Source organism: Furipterus horrens, unplaced genomic scaffold, assembly GCF_987537825.1.
Source record: "Furipterus horrens unplaced genomic scaffold, mFurHor1.1.pri manual_scaffold_4, whole genome shotgun sequence".
NCBI classification, from domain to species: Eukaryota; Metazoa; Chordata; class Mammalia; order Chiroptera; family Furipteridae; genus Furipterus; species Furipterus horrens.
In genome coordinates, this window is record NW_028327174.1 from 15,668,939 (window position 1) to 15,687,754 (window position 18,816).

At 40.4% G+C, this 18,816-nt stretch overlaps 1 protein-coding gene across 1 annotated transcript in view; it reads left to right on the forward strand.

The window, feature by feature from the left end:
* Window positions 1-18,816, forward strand: part of GNPTAB (N-acetylglucosamine-1-phosphate transferase subunits alpha and beta) — a 58,953-nt gene that overhangs the window by 30,784 nt on the left and 9,353 nt on the right. Inside the window, exons 8-18 of the mRNA XM_090272612.1 lie at window positions 2,619-2,780; window positions 3,589-3,768; window positions 3,967-4,137; window positions 6,791-6,914; window positions 8,008-8,211; window positions 8,891-9,996; window positions 12,090-12,289; window positions 12,504-12,723; window positions 14,064-14,177; window positions 15,561-15,646; window positions 15,903-16,001. Coding sequence (XP_090128738.1) covers window positions 2,619-2,780; window positions 3,589-3,768; window positions 3,967-4,137; window positions 6,791-6,914; window positions 8,008-8,211; window positions 8,891-9,996; window positions 12,090-12,289; window positions 12,504-12,723; window positions 14,064-14,177; window positions 15,561-15,646; window positions 15,903-16,001 — 2,666 coding nt within the window. The remainder of the gene's footprint in view (window positions 1-2,618; window positions 2,781-3,588; window positions 3,769-3,966; window positions 4,138-6,790; window positions 6,915-8,007; window positions 8,212-8,890; window positions 9,997-12,089; window positions 12,290-12,503; window positions 12,724-14,063; window positions 14,178-15,560; window positions 15,647-15,902; window positions 16,002-18,816) is intronic.

An 18,816-nucleotide genomic window follows, 5' to 3' on the forward strand; every position in this document is an offset into this window, starting at 1 on the left:
CCTGTGACATGCCTTTTCCTTAGCATTTATTGTTTTCAGAGCCATTTGTCTAGTTGATTTAGAGCACAATTCATGTGGGTGTACTTTCCATTTGACCTTATGTCAGGATGCCTGCTGTCTGCCCTGGCCGCTGTGGCTTAGTTGGTTGGGTGTTGTCCTGCAAATTGAAAGGTCGCCAGTTCGATTCCTGGGCTGTGGGTTTGGTCCCCGGTTGGGAGTGTATGAGAGGCACCCGATTAATGTTTCTCTCTCACATTGAGGTTTCTCACCCTCTTTCTTTCTCCCTTCCCCTCTCTCTCTAAAAATAAATAAATAATATCTTTAAAAAAACAAAAGATGATGCTTGCTGTCTGTCAGAAACATGCTATTTGTAAAATGTAGATGTCTCTTCTCCTAGAAGAGAGGGCATGACGTTCTTGGCTCAGAATTTGTTAGGACCTGGTTTTCTTGATATTACAAAGAAATATTCTTTAAATTTTGCCACTGTGTTTAGCTTACTGATATTTACTTTTTGTTCCTGTTGATGTCATTGAATAATTTGGAGGTGAAGGATGGAGCTGGAGGTACTGGTGAGGGAGAGCTGTGATTGGCAGGTCCTTACACAGTACCTGTCTTGACCATGAATCTTATATTCTTCCCCCCCAACTTGTTTCTTTTTCCCTGTTTCACTGTTTTAAGATACATTGTATTACCTTTGTAAATAATGATAATATGAATGACATTTAAGTTTTTTCTTTTTAAAAATATTTTCCTCCATGACTTTTTCATGGTACCTGGAAATATGATAGTGCCCACATAGCCTAGCTTAGGGTTGAATTATTTCTTAGTTTGCAGCTATTTTAAAATAGATATTATATTCCTTCTTCCCCTGAGTTATTTTTAGTACTAATTTGGGCAGATAAAACCGTAGATTAACGTTGATTTCAGCCATGTTTATTTGGCTTCTTGGCTTCCTAGCTGTTGGTTCTAGAATTACAGAACAGGTTATCTGTACTTTTGATGGCTGGCTTAAATTCTTTATGCAAAAACAATGACTTTCTTAATTCTATTTATGTAATTCCAACTATAATAAATTTTGTCAAGTTTTTTTTATTTTTCTATTACAGTTGTCCCATTTTTCCCCCATATGATACATTTTTTAAAAAGTTTTAACTTTATTTTTAGAGAGAGGGGAAGGGAGGGAGAAAGAGAGGAAGAGAAACATCAATGTGTGATTGCCTATCACATGGCCCCAACTAAGGACCTGGCGCAAAACCCAGGCATGCCCCCTGGCTGGGAATCGAACCAGCGACCCTTCGGTTTGCAGACCAACCCTCAATCCACTGAGCCACGCCAGCCAGGGCTGCTTCTGTTTTTGTTTTTGTTTTTTTAAAGATTTTATTTATTTATTTCTTAAGAGAGAAGGGGAGGGAGAGAAACATCAATATGTGGTTGCCTCTCATGTGCCCCGCAACTGGGGACCTAACCCACAACCCAGGCATGTGCCCGACTGGGAATCGAACCAGCGACCCTTGGTTTCCAGGCCGGCGCTCAATCCACTGAGCCATGCCAGCCAAGGCTGCTTCTGTTTTATGAATTAAAAAAGGAAGGCTCTGGGCTCTGTTAGAAGAGCCAGTTCAGCAGAAGGATTTTGCTATCCTCAATTAGTGGTTTTTAGTCCTTTCCCTGCTTTTCTGAGTTCTGAAAGGCCTTTTTCGTGGGAAATTGTATGATATAGGCTTAGAATATAAACAGATCAAGGGTGGTGTGGACTTGGGTAGAGGTGGGGAAGCCTGTTTATAAAATGTGTTGATGCTTATGATGTTCCCTCTTAGCTCTATGACTATTTTGAACGCTTTGTCCCCAAACGTGCTTTTGGAAACACTCAGTCAGCTCTGCCCAAGACACTCATTTTAGTTGGGTGGGGGGGGCACAAAAGCCATTTGGATGTCCTACTGGTAGATGTTCTCCCCACCAGTTCCAGTGAGGTTGCGTGCAGGGTTTTCCCCCAGTGTAAGCAGGCTGGTAATATTCTAAGCACAGGTCATAAACTGTATGACACAAAATGTATGACAATCAAAAACATTTGAGCCAGCATTGAAAATTGGGATATTTTTATTGAATGTAAACTAATTAAATTTCTTTTTAATTAAAAAAAAAAAAAAAAAGGAAATTAGGAGATATTATGTAACACGCAAGGATTCTGACCTCTCAGGAGATCTGGCAGCGCTGGTGCATTGAGAAGTGGCTGCAGCTTTCAGGTGGGGCCTGAGATGTCCCATCTGCCACAGCCCCTGCCACTCCTTCTTGTTTTTAATTCCTGGTTTGTTCCATTCATTTGAGGAAAGTCTGTAGCTTTTGTAGGTTTTCTTTTTTTCTTTTTTTGTGGGTGATATTGGCTTGCTATTTCATTTGTTCATACACACACATGCACACATATTACATAATATATATGTATGTAATATATTAAACTTAATCTTTAAATATGTACAATATATTTATATATATACTGTATGTGAGTATAATATATAGTCTATATTATATATATATTTAAAGTTCAAAGATCAAACTGGGAATTTCAAGGTGTCTCTTCTTTAGGGCTCAATTTTTCCGCCGGTAACCCTACTGTTATCTTACAGTTGCAGCTGTATTCAGAGGCCAGTGTAGCACTTCTAAAATTGAACAATCCCAAAGATTTCCAAGAATTGAATAAGCAGACTAAGAAGAACATGACCATTGATGGGAAAGAACTCACCATAAGTCCTGCATATTTATTATGGGACCTAAGTGCCATCAGCCAGGTAAGGGATGCAGATTCTTTTAAAACCTGAATATGTTTAGGTTGTTAAAGATTTATAAATCACTATATTTGAGGAAGGAAGAGGACTTGAGTTGATTGGAGCTTTTCTAATTTTCCAGTCATTGTTATCAGTTAATATTAACTGAAGTGACCTAGAATCAGATCCAAGAACCTTTCCTAAAAAGTGTGTTAAAGATATGCTATGTATTTGTGTGGTTGTCGTAACTATGCTGAGTCTTTTGCAGTTTTCTTAATGTTTAAAAGTAAGACTGGGTCTTTTTATTTTTCCCTTTTTTATTGAATTTATTGGGGTGACACTGGTTAATAAAATTATACAGGTTTCACGTGCAGAGTTCCATTAACACATCATCTGTATGTTATATTGTGTGTTTACCACCCCAAGTCAAGTTTCCTTCCATCACCACTTATTCTTCCTGTACCCTGCTCTCCCCCAACTCCCTCCTAGGCAATCCCCACACTGTTGTCCCTGTCCATGGGTTTTTTTTGTCTTTTTTCCTTTTTTTTCAATCCCTCTGCCTCCCATCCAGCCCTTACCCCCATCTCTGACAGTTATCAGCCTGCTCTCTAGGGACCTGTGTCTATTTTGCTTGATAGTTCATTTTGTTCATTAGATATCCATATATGAGTGAAATCATATGGTATTTGTCTTTCTCGGACTGGGTTATAAGACTGGGTCTTTAAAAGTCTGCCAGAGCACCATGAGGGCAGAGAGGGCAGGGGGAGAGACAGAGGAGGAGGTGTGACTTCAGGAGTATTTTACATCTTCATGCACCGAATGTTCTTCTCAGTCTAAGCAGGATGAAGATGTTTCTGCCAGCCGTTTTGAAGATAATGAAGAACTGAGATACTCACTGCGCTCTATTGAGCGGCATGCACCCTGGGTTCGGAATATTTTCATTGTCACCAATGGGCAGATTCCATCCTGGCTGAACCTTGATAATCCTCGAGTGACAATAGTAACACATCAGGTGCGTGACTTTCCATATGTCACAAGGCTGTGGGTTTTTTTCTTCTTTTACTTTTTCCTAATTTCATTCCCTTCACCTTCCTCACCTCCATTTCCACTTTCCTTTAATTCTTCCATTTGCCTGCCCTCCTTCCAAAAAAAAAGTGAAGCCAAAATGTTCTTATCCATCCTTTCTCTCGTTTTTCTTTTCTGTTAAAAGGATGTTTTTCGAAATTTGAGCCACTTGCCTACCTTTAGTTCCCCAGCTATTGAAAGTCACATTCATCGCATCAAAGGACTGTCCCAGAAGTTTATTTACCTGAATGACGATGTCATGTTTGGGAAGGATGTTTGGCCAGATGATTTTTATAGTCACTCCAAAGGTCAGAAGGTGAGTGCTAAAAGGAAGGGATGCCTGGCTTGGAAGTCACTTGGAAGTTATCAACAGGAAATTAGGAATCAGGATATATATTACTGTATTCACATTTGATCAAATAAGCATTTTGAGTGCTAAGCTCAGGAGAGTTAACAATTTGGGAGAAAGAAAACTACTTCCTCATAGTTTTTCACTTGCCTACATTCTCAGACACCCAGGACTCACTTTTTTTCCCTGACCTTCTAAATTTTCTACTCCACCCAGGCCAGTGTGGCTCAGTTGGTTGTGTAACAGAACCCCTGGGCTGCTCCGATTGAAACAGAACCCACGGGCTGTTTAGTTAGGGGCCCGATTGCCCGCCACCAGAATTATAACTCTGAATACCAGAGTTTGGTGAAAAGAAAAAGAATTGTTTATTTACACAAAGTCCTGCCTCCCCCTCCCAGACCTGGCCAGTCTTAGGAAAGTCAGAAACACCATTTCCCTACTTCCTAGGCACAGTTCAGCTTTACCAGTAGCTGCCAATCGCTCAGTTCTGATTGGGGAGGGCCTTTCTGTGCTGTGGTGCCCTCCAGCTCTCAATGCAGGACCGCCTGGATTCTCAGCCTCCTTGTAAACTGCCTTCTTCCTGCAAATCGCATGGATCTCCTCTCCTTCTCAAAGCAGCCTGGCAAGAGCCTCTTCTTAAAGCAGCCTGGAGATCCCTTCTCTAAGCCAGATGGAGGGAGCCCACAAGAGCCAGAGAGTGAGGGCCAGAGAGAGAGCCTGAGAGAGAGAGAGCCTCCTAGAGCCAGAGCCAGCCCAAAATGTCCGCAGCTGCTTCCCTCTTCCTCCCTGCCTCCTCTCTCCCCCTGCGTCCTCTCACGCAGTGGGTGTTGCAAACAGTTCTGACCATTCATAGAACCCTATGTAGGCTCTGTCTGCTTCTCCATATCAGCCCACAGTCCAAGATCCCTCCCATCTTCCTGAGTCTTGGAAGTAAAGCGGATCTTTGCAACAATGTTTCCAGCCACTAGCTCCAGGCATGCAAGGGCATCCTGAAAGCTGCTTCCTGCTCCCTATCTCCCAGTGGCAAACTCTGGGGTTTGTTTTTGAACTCCCCTGTTTCTGTAACAGTTGGAGTGCTATCCCGTAACCAAAAGGTTGCAGGTTCAATGTGCAGTTAGGGCACATGTCTAAGTTGCATGTTCCATCCCTGGTCTAGGTGTGTATGAAAAGCAACCAGTCGATGTTTCTCTCTCCCATCAATGATTTTTTATCTCCCCTCCTCTCTCTCAAAGAGCAATGAAAAAATGTCCTCGGGTGAGGATAAATTAAATTAAAATTAATGATCATGTCCTTGGGTGAGGATTAACATTAATTAGTTAATTAATTTTTTACTACAGCAACAGCAGAAAAAGCAAGATCACTATGAAACACAAAATCATGGTGATAGTGTCAGCCAAGTGACCAACAAAGAAACTTAGCTCAAGTTTCTGCTTAAAGATGTGGATGAAATTTTATCGAAGCAGGTCTCACTCTGGATTTGAAAGGCAAGATGGAGAAGTGGTTATGATCACAGACCCAGGGCAGTTCTGGGCAATGACCTGACCTTTGTGTTTCCTGTCTGCCTAGCGCAGAAAATAGGAAAACCCTTGTAGCACCGTTAAAAGGATTCGTTAATAAGCTGGGGACTTACCATCATAAGCTTCTGATAGAACCCTGCAAGTGCACGTGCTAAATTCACAGAGCCACTTTTTCTGCTGCTGTTTATGCCACCCCAGTGTGCTCATTGTCCCGTGCCCTGTTTCAGAGGCCTCCCCTGTGTTAGACTGTAGGGCTGCAGAGTTAAGCTGTGGCTTGACAGGGAGACACCCAAAATCAGTGACCCTGTACAGTGATTTCCATGCCAGCATGTGTGCCCCGGGTGCTGAGCGGTGGGAGCGCAGGAGGTTGAAATCGGACAGGAATAGGGAAGAAGTCCCATCTGAACTGAGATGAACTTCAAAGAACAAGTAGGAGTTAATTAGATTCCAAATAGATGGAATGTGCAAAGGCAGGCAGACTTCGGTGGGGGTGGGGGCGTATTTGTAAAGAATGATTTTAGTTTAAAAAGTCACTGTATACCATAGAACTCACCGTGAAAGCAGGTGAGCTCACAGCTCAGATTGCTGAGCTAGTGAACTCGTCACAGAACGTGATGCTTGCGGAAAAGGATGTTCAGAGTTCATCTGTTTTTTCAGCTACGATAAAAGATTATGCACAAATACACTCAGGAGTTAATGACACTTATCACAGAAAAGCAGTGACTTGTGTGGTATACTTTTCACCTACTTTGGCATGCGTTTGTGGTCCCATTTAGGTCTGACATGTTGCTGTTTCATTTTTAAAACGTGTTCCCAGACCATGGTGTGAGAAACTAATCCACAAGCTGAATCCTTGTCTGCTTTCCTTGAGTAATGAACAGAGTAGATGTGCCCAGTAGGAATTATCGAAAGAGCAGAAGTTGGGAAAGGACTACAGGTGCTGGCAAACTTAAAGCAAAATATGCACATGAAGGCAGTCAGCCTGTAGAAGATATTAACCTTTCCTAGAGGCTCACTTTTTTTTAAAAAAAAGAAAGGAATTCTGATTTGAGAGGAAAAAGAGTGTCCGAAACCATTTTATATTCTCTCTGCTTTTTCCACAGGTGTATTTGACATGGCCTGTGCCAAACTGTGCAGAGGGCTGCCCAGGTTCCTGGATTAAAGATGGCTATTGTGACAAGGCTTGTAATAATTCAGCCTGTGATTGGGATGGTGGTGACTGCTCTGGTAAGGATGCGTTCCAGTAGCGTTGGCTTCTGTTTGTGGAAGTTTTTCATTCCTAGTAGTTACCGAACATGTCCTGTGAATTAAACATTTTCATGTATTAAAATAATCAGTAACCCATAGACTTTGGAGGATGCTAGTGTCCTTCTGTGACTCAGTTTATTCATATTATCCGTTGTCGAGGGCATTTTCCCACATTGTCCCTGCACTTGAAAATATGAAAACCAGAATACCTTTATCTATTTGTTTAAGCTCAAGAGCAAGAATAACTGTAACTGGTTTTCATAGGCGCTTGTGGCTGGTGGCTTCCAGCAGCCAATGTCGGTAGGTCAGTGAGTGACAGAGAGATGCAAAAGAAATACATGTCCTTTCTCCTCAGCATCTCTTCTCTTTTTCTTACATGCTTATATTTGGCCTTGTTGATAACAAGTTTTTTGTTTTTAGTTTTATTTATTGCCTTTCAGTTTATAAAGAATTTAAATCTATGAAATGTTATCCATTATCCACCTTAATTTCTTAGTCACCTAAGAAAGAAAGAGTGTATGCACAGATATCCTCGCCATATTCCATAGGAGGAAACAGTTGGAAAAGTGTTGATTATTGGAGGAAAGAAAACTTCAAGTTGTGTTTCATTCAGATCTGTCAGAGGCACTTTTGAAAAATACAAGCAGCTTCAGGGAGAGACCACAGACTTGCAGAGCGGATCTGTGCGGTCCAGAGATCTCAGCCTCTAATAGGACATTCACATTGGATAATGAGGTTAGCACCCGTGTTAGGACATGTTCTGACAGTCAGTGTTTGCAATAATCTCTTCCCATTTCCCTGTTCCTCCACATTTACACGTGCCCCTTTGAGGAACTTTGAGGCCCGTACTTCTAGGTTGCACAGCTAGCAAGTGCCCAGCCCCACTGTCCGGTGATGTCCCCTTTTCAGTTTATTTTCCTCTTAAGCTACACGAACTGTTCTACTAAGGAATGGGGTGAACCCTTTCTGACTGAAACTCGTGCATCAGTCTTGAAAACACTGAAGAAATAAGGAGCTGTCTATTTCTTCTAAATTATAAGCACAAGATTCTGTTGTCCTCTTCCCTCTACAGGTAACAGTGGAGGGAGTCGCTATGCTGCAGGAGGCGGGGGAACCGGCAGTATTGGCGTTGGACAGCCCTGGCAGTTTGGAGGAGGAATAAACAGCGTCTCTTACTGTAACCAAGGATGTGCGAACTCCTGGCTTGCTGATAAGTTCTGTGACCAAGCCTGCAACGTCTTGTCCTGTGGGTTTGATGCTGGTGACTGTGGGCAAGGTATATTTATTGTCATAAAAATATATTAAGGATGAAGGGATATAAATCCCTGGCCAGTAGAGAGGGTTTTGGCTTATTGTTGTTATTGGAATTGATTATTCTCTGTGTATCCCTTTCCCAGCCTTGCATTCAAACTAGTTGTAAGTTCAAAGTAAGAGAAGGGCACAGATCTTTAAAAAACAGTGAATATTAAAGCTGCATCTTTTCCTTTATTACTCCAGTCTGATTTTTTTTTTCCCACTAAGCTTGTTTACCTTAGTTGAAAATAAGAGAGGTGATGGCTTAATTTGGAAATAATAAAAGACCAATAATTTATTAAATAGGATGGTTTGAATACTGGAGCTTATTGATAGCTTATTAACAGAGGTCATTTCAGCAGAAAGTTGTATCTTTTCAAATGGACAAAAAGGTAGAAGTCAGTCATTGGAATTTGCTGTCAAGAATCTTGCCATGTCTCGGTAGTGAGTCAGGCTCAGCAAGCATTCCGTGTTGGTGATTGTCAGGGCTTCTCAGAGTCAGACGAGCTCTATTCCAGTAGTTCTTCTGTAGAATGTCTGATTATTTTGAAGTCCATTTAAAGTCACTGTTAGAAAGTGAAAGCTCAAACACAAAGAATTAAAGGAAAAGGGGGAAATGGCTAGTTTCTAAAAAGTCATGTTTGTGTTTTTTTCCCCTCTAGATCATTTTCATGAATTATATAAAGTAACTCTTCTCCCAAACCAGACTCACTATATTATCCCAAAAGGTGAATGCCTGCCTTACTTCAGCTTTGCAGAAATAGCCAAAAGGGGAATTGAAGGTGCCTATGGCGACAACCCCATAATTCGACATGCCTCTATAGCCAATAAGTGGAAAACCATCCACCTCATAATGCATAGTGGAATGAATGCGACTACAATACATTTTAATCTCACACTTCAAAGTAAAAATGACAAAGAATTCAAAATCCAGATAGTGGTCGAGGTTGACACAAGAGAGGAACCGAAACTGAATTCTACGACCCAGAGGTCTTACCAAACTTTAGTTAGCCCCATAACACTTCTTCCAGAGGTGGAAATCCCATTTCAGGATATTCCTGAAGAAAAGCGCTTCCCAAAGATTAAGAGACACGATGTTAACACGACAGGGAGATCCCAAGAGGACCTGAAAATTCCCCTGGTAAATATTTCCCTCCTTCCCAAAGAGGCGCAGTTGCGTCTCAAGAACTTGGATTTGCAACTAGAACACGGAGACATCACTATGAAAGGATACAACCTGTCCAGGTCAGCCTTGCTGAAACTGTTTCTGATAAACTCACAGGACGCTCAAGTAAAAATAAACCAAGCTGTCATAACAGATGAAAGAAATGAGAGTTTGGAGGCCCCACGGGCTAAACAGGTCCAAAAAAGCACTTTGCCAAACAGCTTAGAAGTGTCTGAAAGATTACAGAGGCCTACTTTTCCAGCAGAGACAGTAAAAAGGAATGGGCACTACCAGCCTCAGACTGCACCGCCAGACTTGGAACCCAAAGCAAGTATTAGATCTGAAACTCAGACCCAAAAAGTAGGAGGCAGAAGTGTGTCCAAAGAAAAGCTTTCTTCTCTGATTGTTCCACCGGAAAGCCATGCGGCAGGAGGAAAGGAAATCATAGGGAAAGAACAAGAGAAAAACAGAGTGGAGGACAATGCTAAACATCACTTACATGTTAATGACGTCTTACCTGGAAGAAAACTGCAACACTACACAGACAGTTACCTGGGGTTTTTGCCATGGGAGAAAAAAAAATTTTTCCAAGATCTTCTTGATGTAAGTTACAGTCCAGCCTTATTCCTTCTCATGCTCAGGAAAAATAAATAACCTTGTAAGTGATAATATAATAAGAGCTATCATTTGTTCAGCACATCCCCTCAGCCAGCCACTGAGCTAAAAGTTTTTCTTATGTGGTTTCATTTGATTGTCTCAATAACGCTAACAATAAAGAGAGCTTGTAATGGTTTCTACTATCATTTATCCCCATGTTACAGCTTAGAGAACAGCCTCAGTGTGAAAGAACAAGGGATTCAGCCAGGGGCACACCCCAAATAAGTAGTACAACAGGGGTGATATCTTATCTTGATTTGCCATGTTGCAATTTCAAGAAATGCTTTTGCGTACATTGTACGAGTCAGATCTGATATTTTCCCAGCTTTACTGGTAACCAAAACCACGGTGCAGAGAAGTTCTTTAGCTTCTTCAGCCTCACAACAGACTGTCAGCGTTGCGATAAGCCTCTAAGCTGGTGGACTCTCCCTCCTATAGCACCCAACCTCCACGGTGCGGGGGTGACATTGGTATGTCTCCCCAGTGCCATCACTGCTGACTTCCAGGGGAGGCAAGATGATTAGAACACAGTCCCTGCTAGGGGAGACTCAAAAAGCAAGTTGGGAGACAGATTCGTGGGCAAGTAATTGTGACCATGTGACAAGTGTCTCTTTTGAGGTGTAGGTAAGGAGTCCAAAGGGAAAATTCCTTAACTTTGTGTAGAGGTGTCAGGGAAGGCATCCTTGAGGAAGTAAAGTACCCTGTGAGCTGACCTTTGAAGGGTGGGTCAGAGTTGATAGACCAAGAAAAATGCTGTGGTCTAGGCTGTACTGTGAACACAGCACAGCCTTGAGCGGACGTTAGGCTAGAAGAAAAGAGGATGAACAGCGAACTGTGTCTCACTCCTGTCATTGTCTTTGGGAAGTATCTTGTACCCAGTGCAGGAGGCATCGACTAATTGTTGAGTGACGGCAGGGTTCTTGTCAGGGTTTATATCCTCACTGCTCCCTTTTTTTAATTTCAAAAGCTCTGTAGGCTGGTGGTAAAAATTGTAAGCAGTGTGAAAAAATGATATACTGAAAAAGAAAAGTCTCCCTCCTCCTTCCTAATTTCCCTACTTGAGATCATTACTATTGTAGTTTGGTTGGTGTCCTTCCAGTATTTTTCTATAGATTATGCAAACATATAAACTGTGTAGTTTATGATTTTGCAATTGTGGAATTACACTATTCTTTACTGCTCTGCAGTTCCCACTTCATTTCCTGGAGTGTGGGCAAATGGCCCCTCTCAGCGCCATGGCGCTTTCCGACAGTTGCCAGTTACTTCCAATGTTTTGCAAGTACAAATAGTGTTACAATAATTATTTTTGTACACGTATCTTACTCTTGAGGAAGTTACTGCCTCTCTAGGCAGACTTGCTAGCCTCAAGGGTCAGGTGCACAAAAATTTAAACATGTTCTCTAGAATGTTGCACCTCTTCATATTTCTTCAAAGAGTATATAAGACTGCTTGTTTCTCCAAAGGCAAACCAACGCCAGTTACTCTCAATCCCTACATTTTTATCAGTTTGAGAAGCAAAACTATTTTATCTTCTGTGAAGTGTGTTCATATTTTTTGCCCATTCTTTCAGTTTTGCCTCTTACTTGTTCTGACAGGGTGCTTTAAATTTTATGTTAACTCGATTATATGGTGAAACCAGTTTTGTATTCTCATCCTTGTGTTCAAAACTCAAGTACCTGCTGCTTTGAAAACACCAGTAGAAATAGCTTCATATCAAAAATACTATCAAATTTATTAGTTAATACATTTTCTAAATGTTGCATTGAATTAGCTAGGACATCTGCTCAATGACTAGTCCTTGAAGAATACCCTATAAAGAGACCTTCATCACACAATGTTGTTCTCAAGCCAATGTTGGTTATACTTTCACTGAAATCTAGTTTTGTCCTGCTCTTAGGGCCCTCATTTTATTTGCCCCTCAAGGACCATTAGTGACTAGTTATTACATTATATAAAATGTAATAACTTTTATCTGTTGTTAGCCAAAGTATGCTCCTGCACTAAACATAATGCTGTGTTATGTGGTATTCTCTTTTTAGGAAGAAGAGTCATTGAAAAAACAATTGATGTACTTCACTGATAGCAAACATACTGGCAGGCAACTAAAAGATACGTTTGCAGATTCCCTCCGATACGTAAACAAAATCCTAAACAGCAAGTTCGGATTCACATCTAGGAAAGTCCCTGCACACATGCCTCACATGATCGACCGAATAGTTATGCAAGAATTGCAAGATATGTAAGTCTGGCTTGTGTTCGGGTGGCTTGCATGTGCTCAGAGCCAGGGCTGCTTGAAATTTACATCTTTGCTAAATTTATGGCTGTAATGTTTGATGACTAGTATATTGAAGATATCATCTAAAGTGGGAAGGAAAAAGATGCTAACTCTACAAACGTCAGGTGCTGTATATATTTTAAATATCATGGCCTCATTCTATGTTCTATTTGTACAGGTTCCCTGAAGAATTTGACAAGACGTCATTTCACAAAGTGCGCCACTCTGAGGATATGCAGTTTGCCTTTTCTTATTTTTATTACCTCATGAGTGCAGTTCAGCCACTGAATATATCTCAAGTTTTTGATGAAGTTGATACTGACCAATCTGGTGTCTTATCTGACAGAGAAATCCGAACACTGGCTACCAGGATTCATGACCTGCCTTTAAGTTTGCAGGTGTTGTATTCTTTTTCCCTAAACTTGACAGCATTTTTAAATGAAACTTTCAGTTTTTATACTTTTTCTTTTTCCTCCTACATATTACCTTTTTTATTTTTAATATTTTTAAAAGTATATTTTATTGATTATGTTGTTACAGTAGTTCCAATTTTTTCCCCTTTGCTCCCCTCTGCCCAGTACCCCTCCCCCCCCAGCAATCTCACCCCCCTTAGTTCATGTTCATGGGTCATGCATATAAGTTCCTTGGTCATGCATATAAGTTCCTTGGTCTCACCCTTTCTTTTTCTTTTTAAATTAATTAATTTATTTTTTATAACAATAAAAAATAATAATTCCCCCCTCCCAGACTTAAGACCCTTTATAATCTCATAAAGGACAATGGGCAAAGGTCTCATGCTCCTCTAGTTGCTTCAAGCTGGACATGGTCGTCGTCCTACCTACCCTTGGGTCCAGAAATCCCTAATAAGAGTGGGGGTGTGGAGGGGAGGGTGGCCTTCCCACATGGGGAAGGATCGTGCAGACTCCAGGTCAGTTGGCTGTGCCCGGACAACGGTGTGCTTGGTTTAACAGGCTGGCATCCTTGTGTTCTGGGGGCAACAGATTTGGCAACAGGGTTAAAAGACATCATTCAGTCCATAACCACTAAATGACAAAAGGCAGGGATTAATTTTTCATTTTCCTACGTTAGGGAAAAAAAGGGCTTCTTTGATTCCTCCTACATGTTTGAATGTAATGCACGTAAAAGTAATTCTTAGTAGTTAATGAAGGTGTTCACAGCTAGTCCATTTTTGGTGCCAGAATTAAAACCAAATTTGAAGTTCATATTTTCTGAGATTACTTTTTTTTAGGCTTACAGTAGGGATTGCTATTGTATTGTCTGGAGAAGAGTGAGATCATATCTGCCTAAAAGGTTCAAATGACAGGTTCATTCAGGGACCTCAGGTGTGGTGACTGGATGTCTCGGCCAGGCTTGTGGTACTGCACGGTCTCCCCTGCTGTGGCACTTCTAGTTAGTCCCAGGAGTAGGAAACTCACTAATGGAGAGTACAGGATGAATCTGACCACCTGCAGGCCATCCCATCTGCTGATCCCCTGGACCATCTTGTGTCAAATGGTGCCTCACAGTTCAGGATGGTCTACTTTGAAACAAAGATGAAATATTTGTATTCATATTTCTCATTCTGCTTTTTATAGGGATCTTTATCTTAAGGATCAGTCAAACTCTCTTTGAAGATAACATTTAAACAAATTTTGGAGACTTCTATGTAGTTTATATTTTTAAAGCCATAATCATTATTTATAATGTACATAGAAGGTTTATCCTTTTGCTTTATTAGGATTTAACAGGTTTGGAACACATGTTAATAAATTGCTCAAAAATGCTTCCTGCTAATATCACTCAGCTAAGCAACATTCCACCGACTCAGGAAGCATACTATGACCCCAATCTGGTAAGTGGCATTGGTGCTTTTATGTAAAACAGAAAGTCTGTCTTTATCAGGTGTTGTGTACACCATTTGTGTATGGCATTTCAAAAACTGTAAGCAGGCTCTATGAGTGTATGTCTTTGCTGGAAAGAAGTAGCCCAGACAATCCAGAATATTTTATATCTTGCTTTGGAATATCTTTTTTTCCTAACTAATGGATTTAAGCTAACATTGGGATTAGTTGCTTATATTCTATAAGCAGACTTCTATTCACTAAGGATGGCAGAAGATAGCACCAAAGTATTCTCATTAGCTTGGGAGGACACTTCATACGTTAAACATTAACCAAGGAAATATTCATCAAGCAGAATTACCATCTTTCATCAAAGCTAAATTGCATTGATACTGGCACTTTCTTGATCTTACCAGTAGGGGGCGTGGATGATTCACATACAATGATATTGGAGTGCCACTTAGTTGAAATGATTTAGACTGTTGATTGTAAGATGCATCTCAGTTTCAGAGAAGTGGGTGGGGGGGATGTACATTTCGAATTGATGGAACAAAGGTGTAATATAGTCATTAATATGATGCTTACAAATAATATGCTATATGGAAAATGTTTACAAAATAAAATTAGGTGGGGGAAAATAGGTAGTATCATATACAGAGTGTGATTTGAACTGTGGAAAAACTCCCAAATATCTTCACACATACACACATAAAACACACTGCAAAAAGTAATAGAAATGACCAAAGGTTAAGTCATAGGTGTTTTTTAATTTCCATTTTTCACACTGGTATTTCCCATATTTTCTATAATGAATAGCTTTTGGTTTCATAATCAGAATAAAATGTTATTTAAAAAAATTTACCATCTTGCAAATGTTCAAGCCATGTATAAATAATTTATACTTAACTACAGATAAGACATTTGTAAATTAATGTAGAGAAAAGTAATAAAACAGTTAAAAATCCAGTTCCTAAAAGAAGGAAATCATTCATTTAGCAATCATTGTGCGCACCAGGGACTGTTCCTCCCTCCTGTTCTTGGGGAGTCCCATGGAGGCTTGCTCATGAAGAGGCACACAACATGACGAGCAGCAGCTGTTGGTGAGACAGGTCAGCCCAGGAGCTGTCAGAACATGGAGGCAAAATATAGGAATTGCCGATCAGGCGTTGGTTAGTTTAGCGTATGCTGGGTTAGTATACAGGTATGTGCCACTTAAAACTTCATTTACAAAAACTGCAATTTAGCCTGCAGGCCATCGTATGCCAATTTGATTTTTAAAAATATTCTTGATTACTAAGTCCTTTGGTACCCTGTTAAATTTTGCATGCAGGCTGAATGCTTTACTTGCCTAAACATAGTCTTGGCCCTGTTGTGATGTCTGTCTTTTCTCACAGCCACCCGTCACTAAAAGTCTAGTGACCAACTGTAAACCAGTAACTGATAAAATCCACAAAGCATATAAGGACAAAAACAAATACAGGTGGGGAGCCATACAATTTTCTCTTTGTTTAGCTTAAGAATAATTAATGTAAGAGTCTGGTATTCTCATAGTTTTACAGTAGTTTATTAAGCATTCTTTAAAATTTTACGTGATTTTTTTTTCATAATATTGAAAAATTAACTCATTCTGAGGATGCTTAGTCGGTTAAAGTTTCATACAAGGTGTTTCTTGTTGAAAATCTGTTTGACATATCCACATAAAATATTTACACTCTTTAAATATGTTTGATAATTAGGTTTGAAATCATGGGAGAAGAAGAAATTGCTTTTAAAATGATTCGTACCAACGTTTCTCATGTGGTTGGCCAATTAGATGATATAAGAAAAAACCCCAGGTACTGCCTTTTTTAAAATTAATAAACTTTTGTCAGTTTTATTTTATATATATATATATATATTATTGAATTTATTTGGATTACATTGGTTAATAAAATTATATAGGTTTCAAGTGTACAATTCTATAATACATCATTTGCATATTGTGTGGTGTGTTTACCACCCAAAGTCTAGTCTTCTTCTGTCACCACTTATCCTTCTTTTGCCCTCTTCTCCCTGCCCCCGCCTTCTTTTCTTCTGGAGATTACCGTACTGTTGTTTGGGACTATGAAGGTTGGTTTGTTTGTTTTGTTTTGGTTTTGCTTAATGCCTCCACCTGTTTCACCCAGTCCCTCAACCCACCTCCCTTCTGACAGCTTTTAGTCTGTTCTTGCTTTATAACCCAGTGAGTCCACTTCTGGTAATATATCTGAAGAAACTCAAAACACTAATTCAAAAGAATATTTGCATCCCTATGTGTATTACAGCACTACTTACAATGAGCCAAGATTTGGAAGCAGCTAAGTGCCCATCAGTAGATGAGTGGATAAAAAAAGCTACGATACATTTACACAATGGAATACTACTCAGCTGTAAAAAAAGAAGGAAATCTTACCTTTTGCCACAGCATGGGTAGACCTAGAGAGTATTATGCTAAGTGAAATAAGCCAGTCAGAGATGCACAAATAAACTTTATTTTTTAGAGCACTTTTAGGTTCAGCAAAATTGAGAAAGTACAGAGAATTCCCATAAACTTTAAAAATTATCCTTAGTCATGCAAATAAACATGAAAAAAGGGCGGCAGCACTAGAGAGAAGGGAGTGACTTATTCCTGTCAAGAGCAGATGGAAACGCCTGATGGTGAGGGTAGCTCTTGATGTTGGAGATTGGAGATAGGAGTTTCGAGTTGAGATAGGGCTCTCCCATTCAGAGGGACTAACACGACTTCTGAGCATCCAGTGATGTGAGCTGTTCAGTGTGGCTAAGGGGTGGACTATATGGAGGAGGTAAGGGCAGACAGCTGGGACTCCTAGCATTTCTTAAAAAGTTCTTCCTAAAGAATTACTGGGACTTGGAGCCAAGATAGAGGCGTAAATACACACACTGCATCTCCTCACAACTAAGAAGAAATTTACAACCACTTCAAAACTAAAAAAACCCAGAAAACCAAAACAATTGAAACCACAGGGAAGTTCAGCAAAGAAATAAAGAAGAAATGATCAACCAGAAAAGCAGGAGGGTGGAGCCGGTACAGAGAGAAAGAAGAGCGGCGTGCGGCTGCGGGGGCAGTTCTTGGTGGCAGCACAGCTAGAGGCGGAGTGGGACAGCGGCAGGGGGGCACTGCTAGCAGCAGCCGTGATGAAAAATAGAGTCATACCGTTTAAACCTGAGAAACGATCGCAGCCCCAAACCAGACCACGTAGCTTGCAGTTCCAGAGCCTGGGAAAATAGAGCCGCATTGCTTCTGACTGTGAAAGCTAGTGGGTAGGATGGGGAAAGAACGAAGGCTATCCTGGCTGAAATGAAGGAAAATCCTTACAAAACAAGTGGTGAAGGAAAGGAAACCAGGGTTCAAATCAACAAATTGGAACATAATGAAGAAACAAACAGTCAACCAGTACAGAAGGAGGAAATGAGAATTTTTAAAAATGAGGAGAAGCTTAGAAACCTGGGACAGCTATAAATGTGCCAACATCCGAATCATAGGGTTGCCAGAAGGTGAAGTGAGAGAGCAAGAAATTGAAAAATTATGTGAAAAAATAATGAAGGAAGACTTCCCTAATTTGGAAAAGGAAATGGACATACAAGTCCAGGAAGCACAGAGAGTCCCAAACAAACTAGACCCAGGGAGGACCACATGAAGACACATCATAATCAAAAGGCCAATGGTTAAGGATAAAGAGAGAATCCTACAAGCAGCAAGAGAGAAGAGGAGAATTACTTACAGAGAAGTACCTATAAGACTGTCAGCTGATCTCTCAAAGGAACTTTGCAGGCAAGAAGGGAATGGCAGGAAATATTCAAAGTGATGAAAAGCTGAAAGAGTTCATCATCACCAAGCCATTGTTGTATGAAATGTTAAAGGGACTTATTTAAGAAAAAGAAGATAAAAAATATGAACCTTAAAAAATGAAAACAGTATCAACTATTAACAACAGAATCTAGGGAATAGAACAAAGGTAAACTAAGCAGGCAACTAGAGTGGGAACAGAATCATAGGTATGGGGAGCATGTTGGGGGAAGGCAGCTGGGAGAGGGAAGAGGGAGGGAAATGGTGCAGGAATTAAGAAGCATAGTAGGAGGGTGTAGAATGGACAGGGAGATGTTGAGAAGAACTTTATGCATAAAGTCCATGTAATATATATATATATATACACACACACACATATATATACAGTATTCCCTCACTTATTGCAGGTATTACGTTCTAGACCCACCCACCCCCACGAAGTAGGAACCGTACATTTATTCTACACTCTTAAATCTACATAACTTTAACAACATATGTATAGAGTACCACAAAATCTGCGATAAATAATTAAATATAATTTTTTTTTAATTTTTTTATTTTGGTTTTTCAATTACAATTGTCCCCTTTTCCCCCAATTTCTCTCCCCCACCCAACCCACCCCCTCTCCCACAATCATATCCCTCCCCGTTGTCCATGTCTATGAGTCTTTTATACAGGCTCTTTAATTAATCCCTTCCCTTACTTATCCCCCTTCTCTCCCTCTCCCCTCCCCCCTATTGACTGCTATTCTGCTCTTTGTTCTATTTAGTTCCTTTGTTTGTGTTGTTCTTTAGTTTCCTGTATTAGGTGATATCATATGGTAT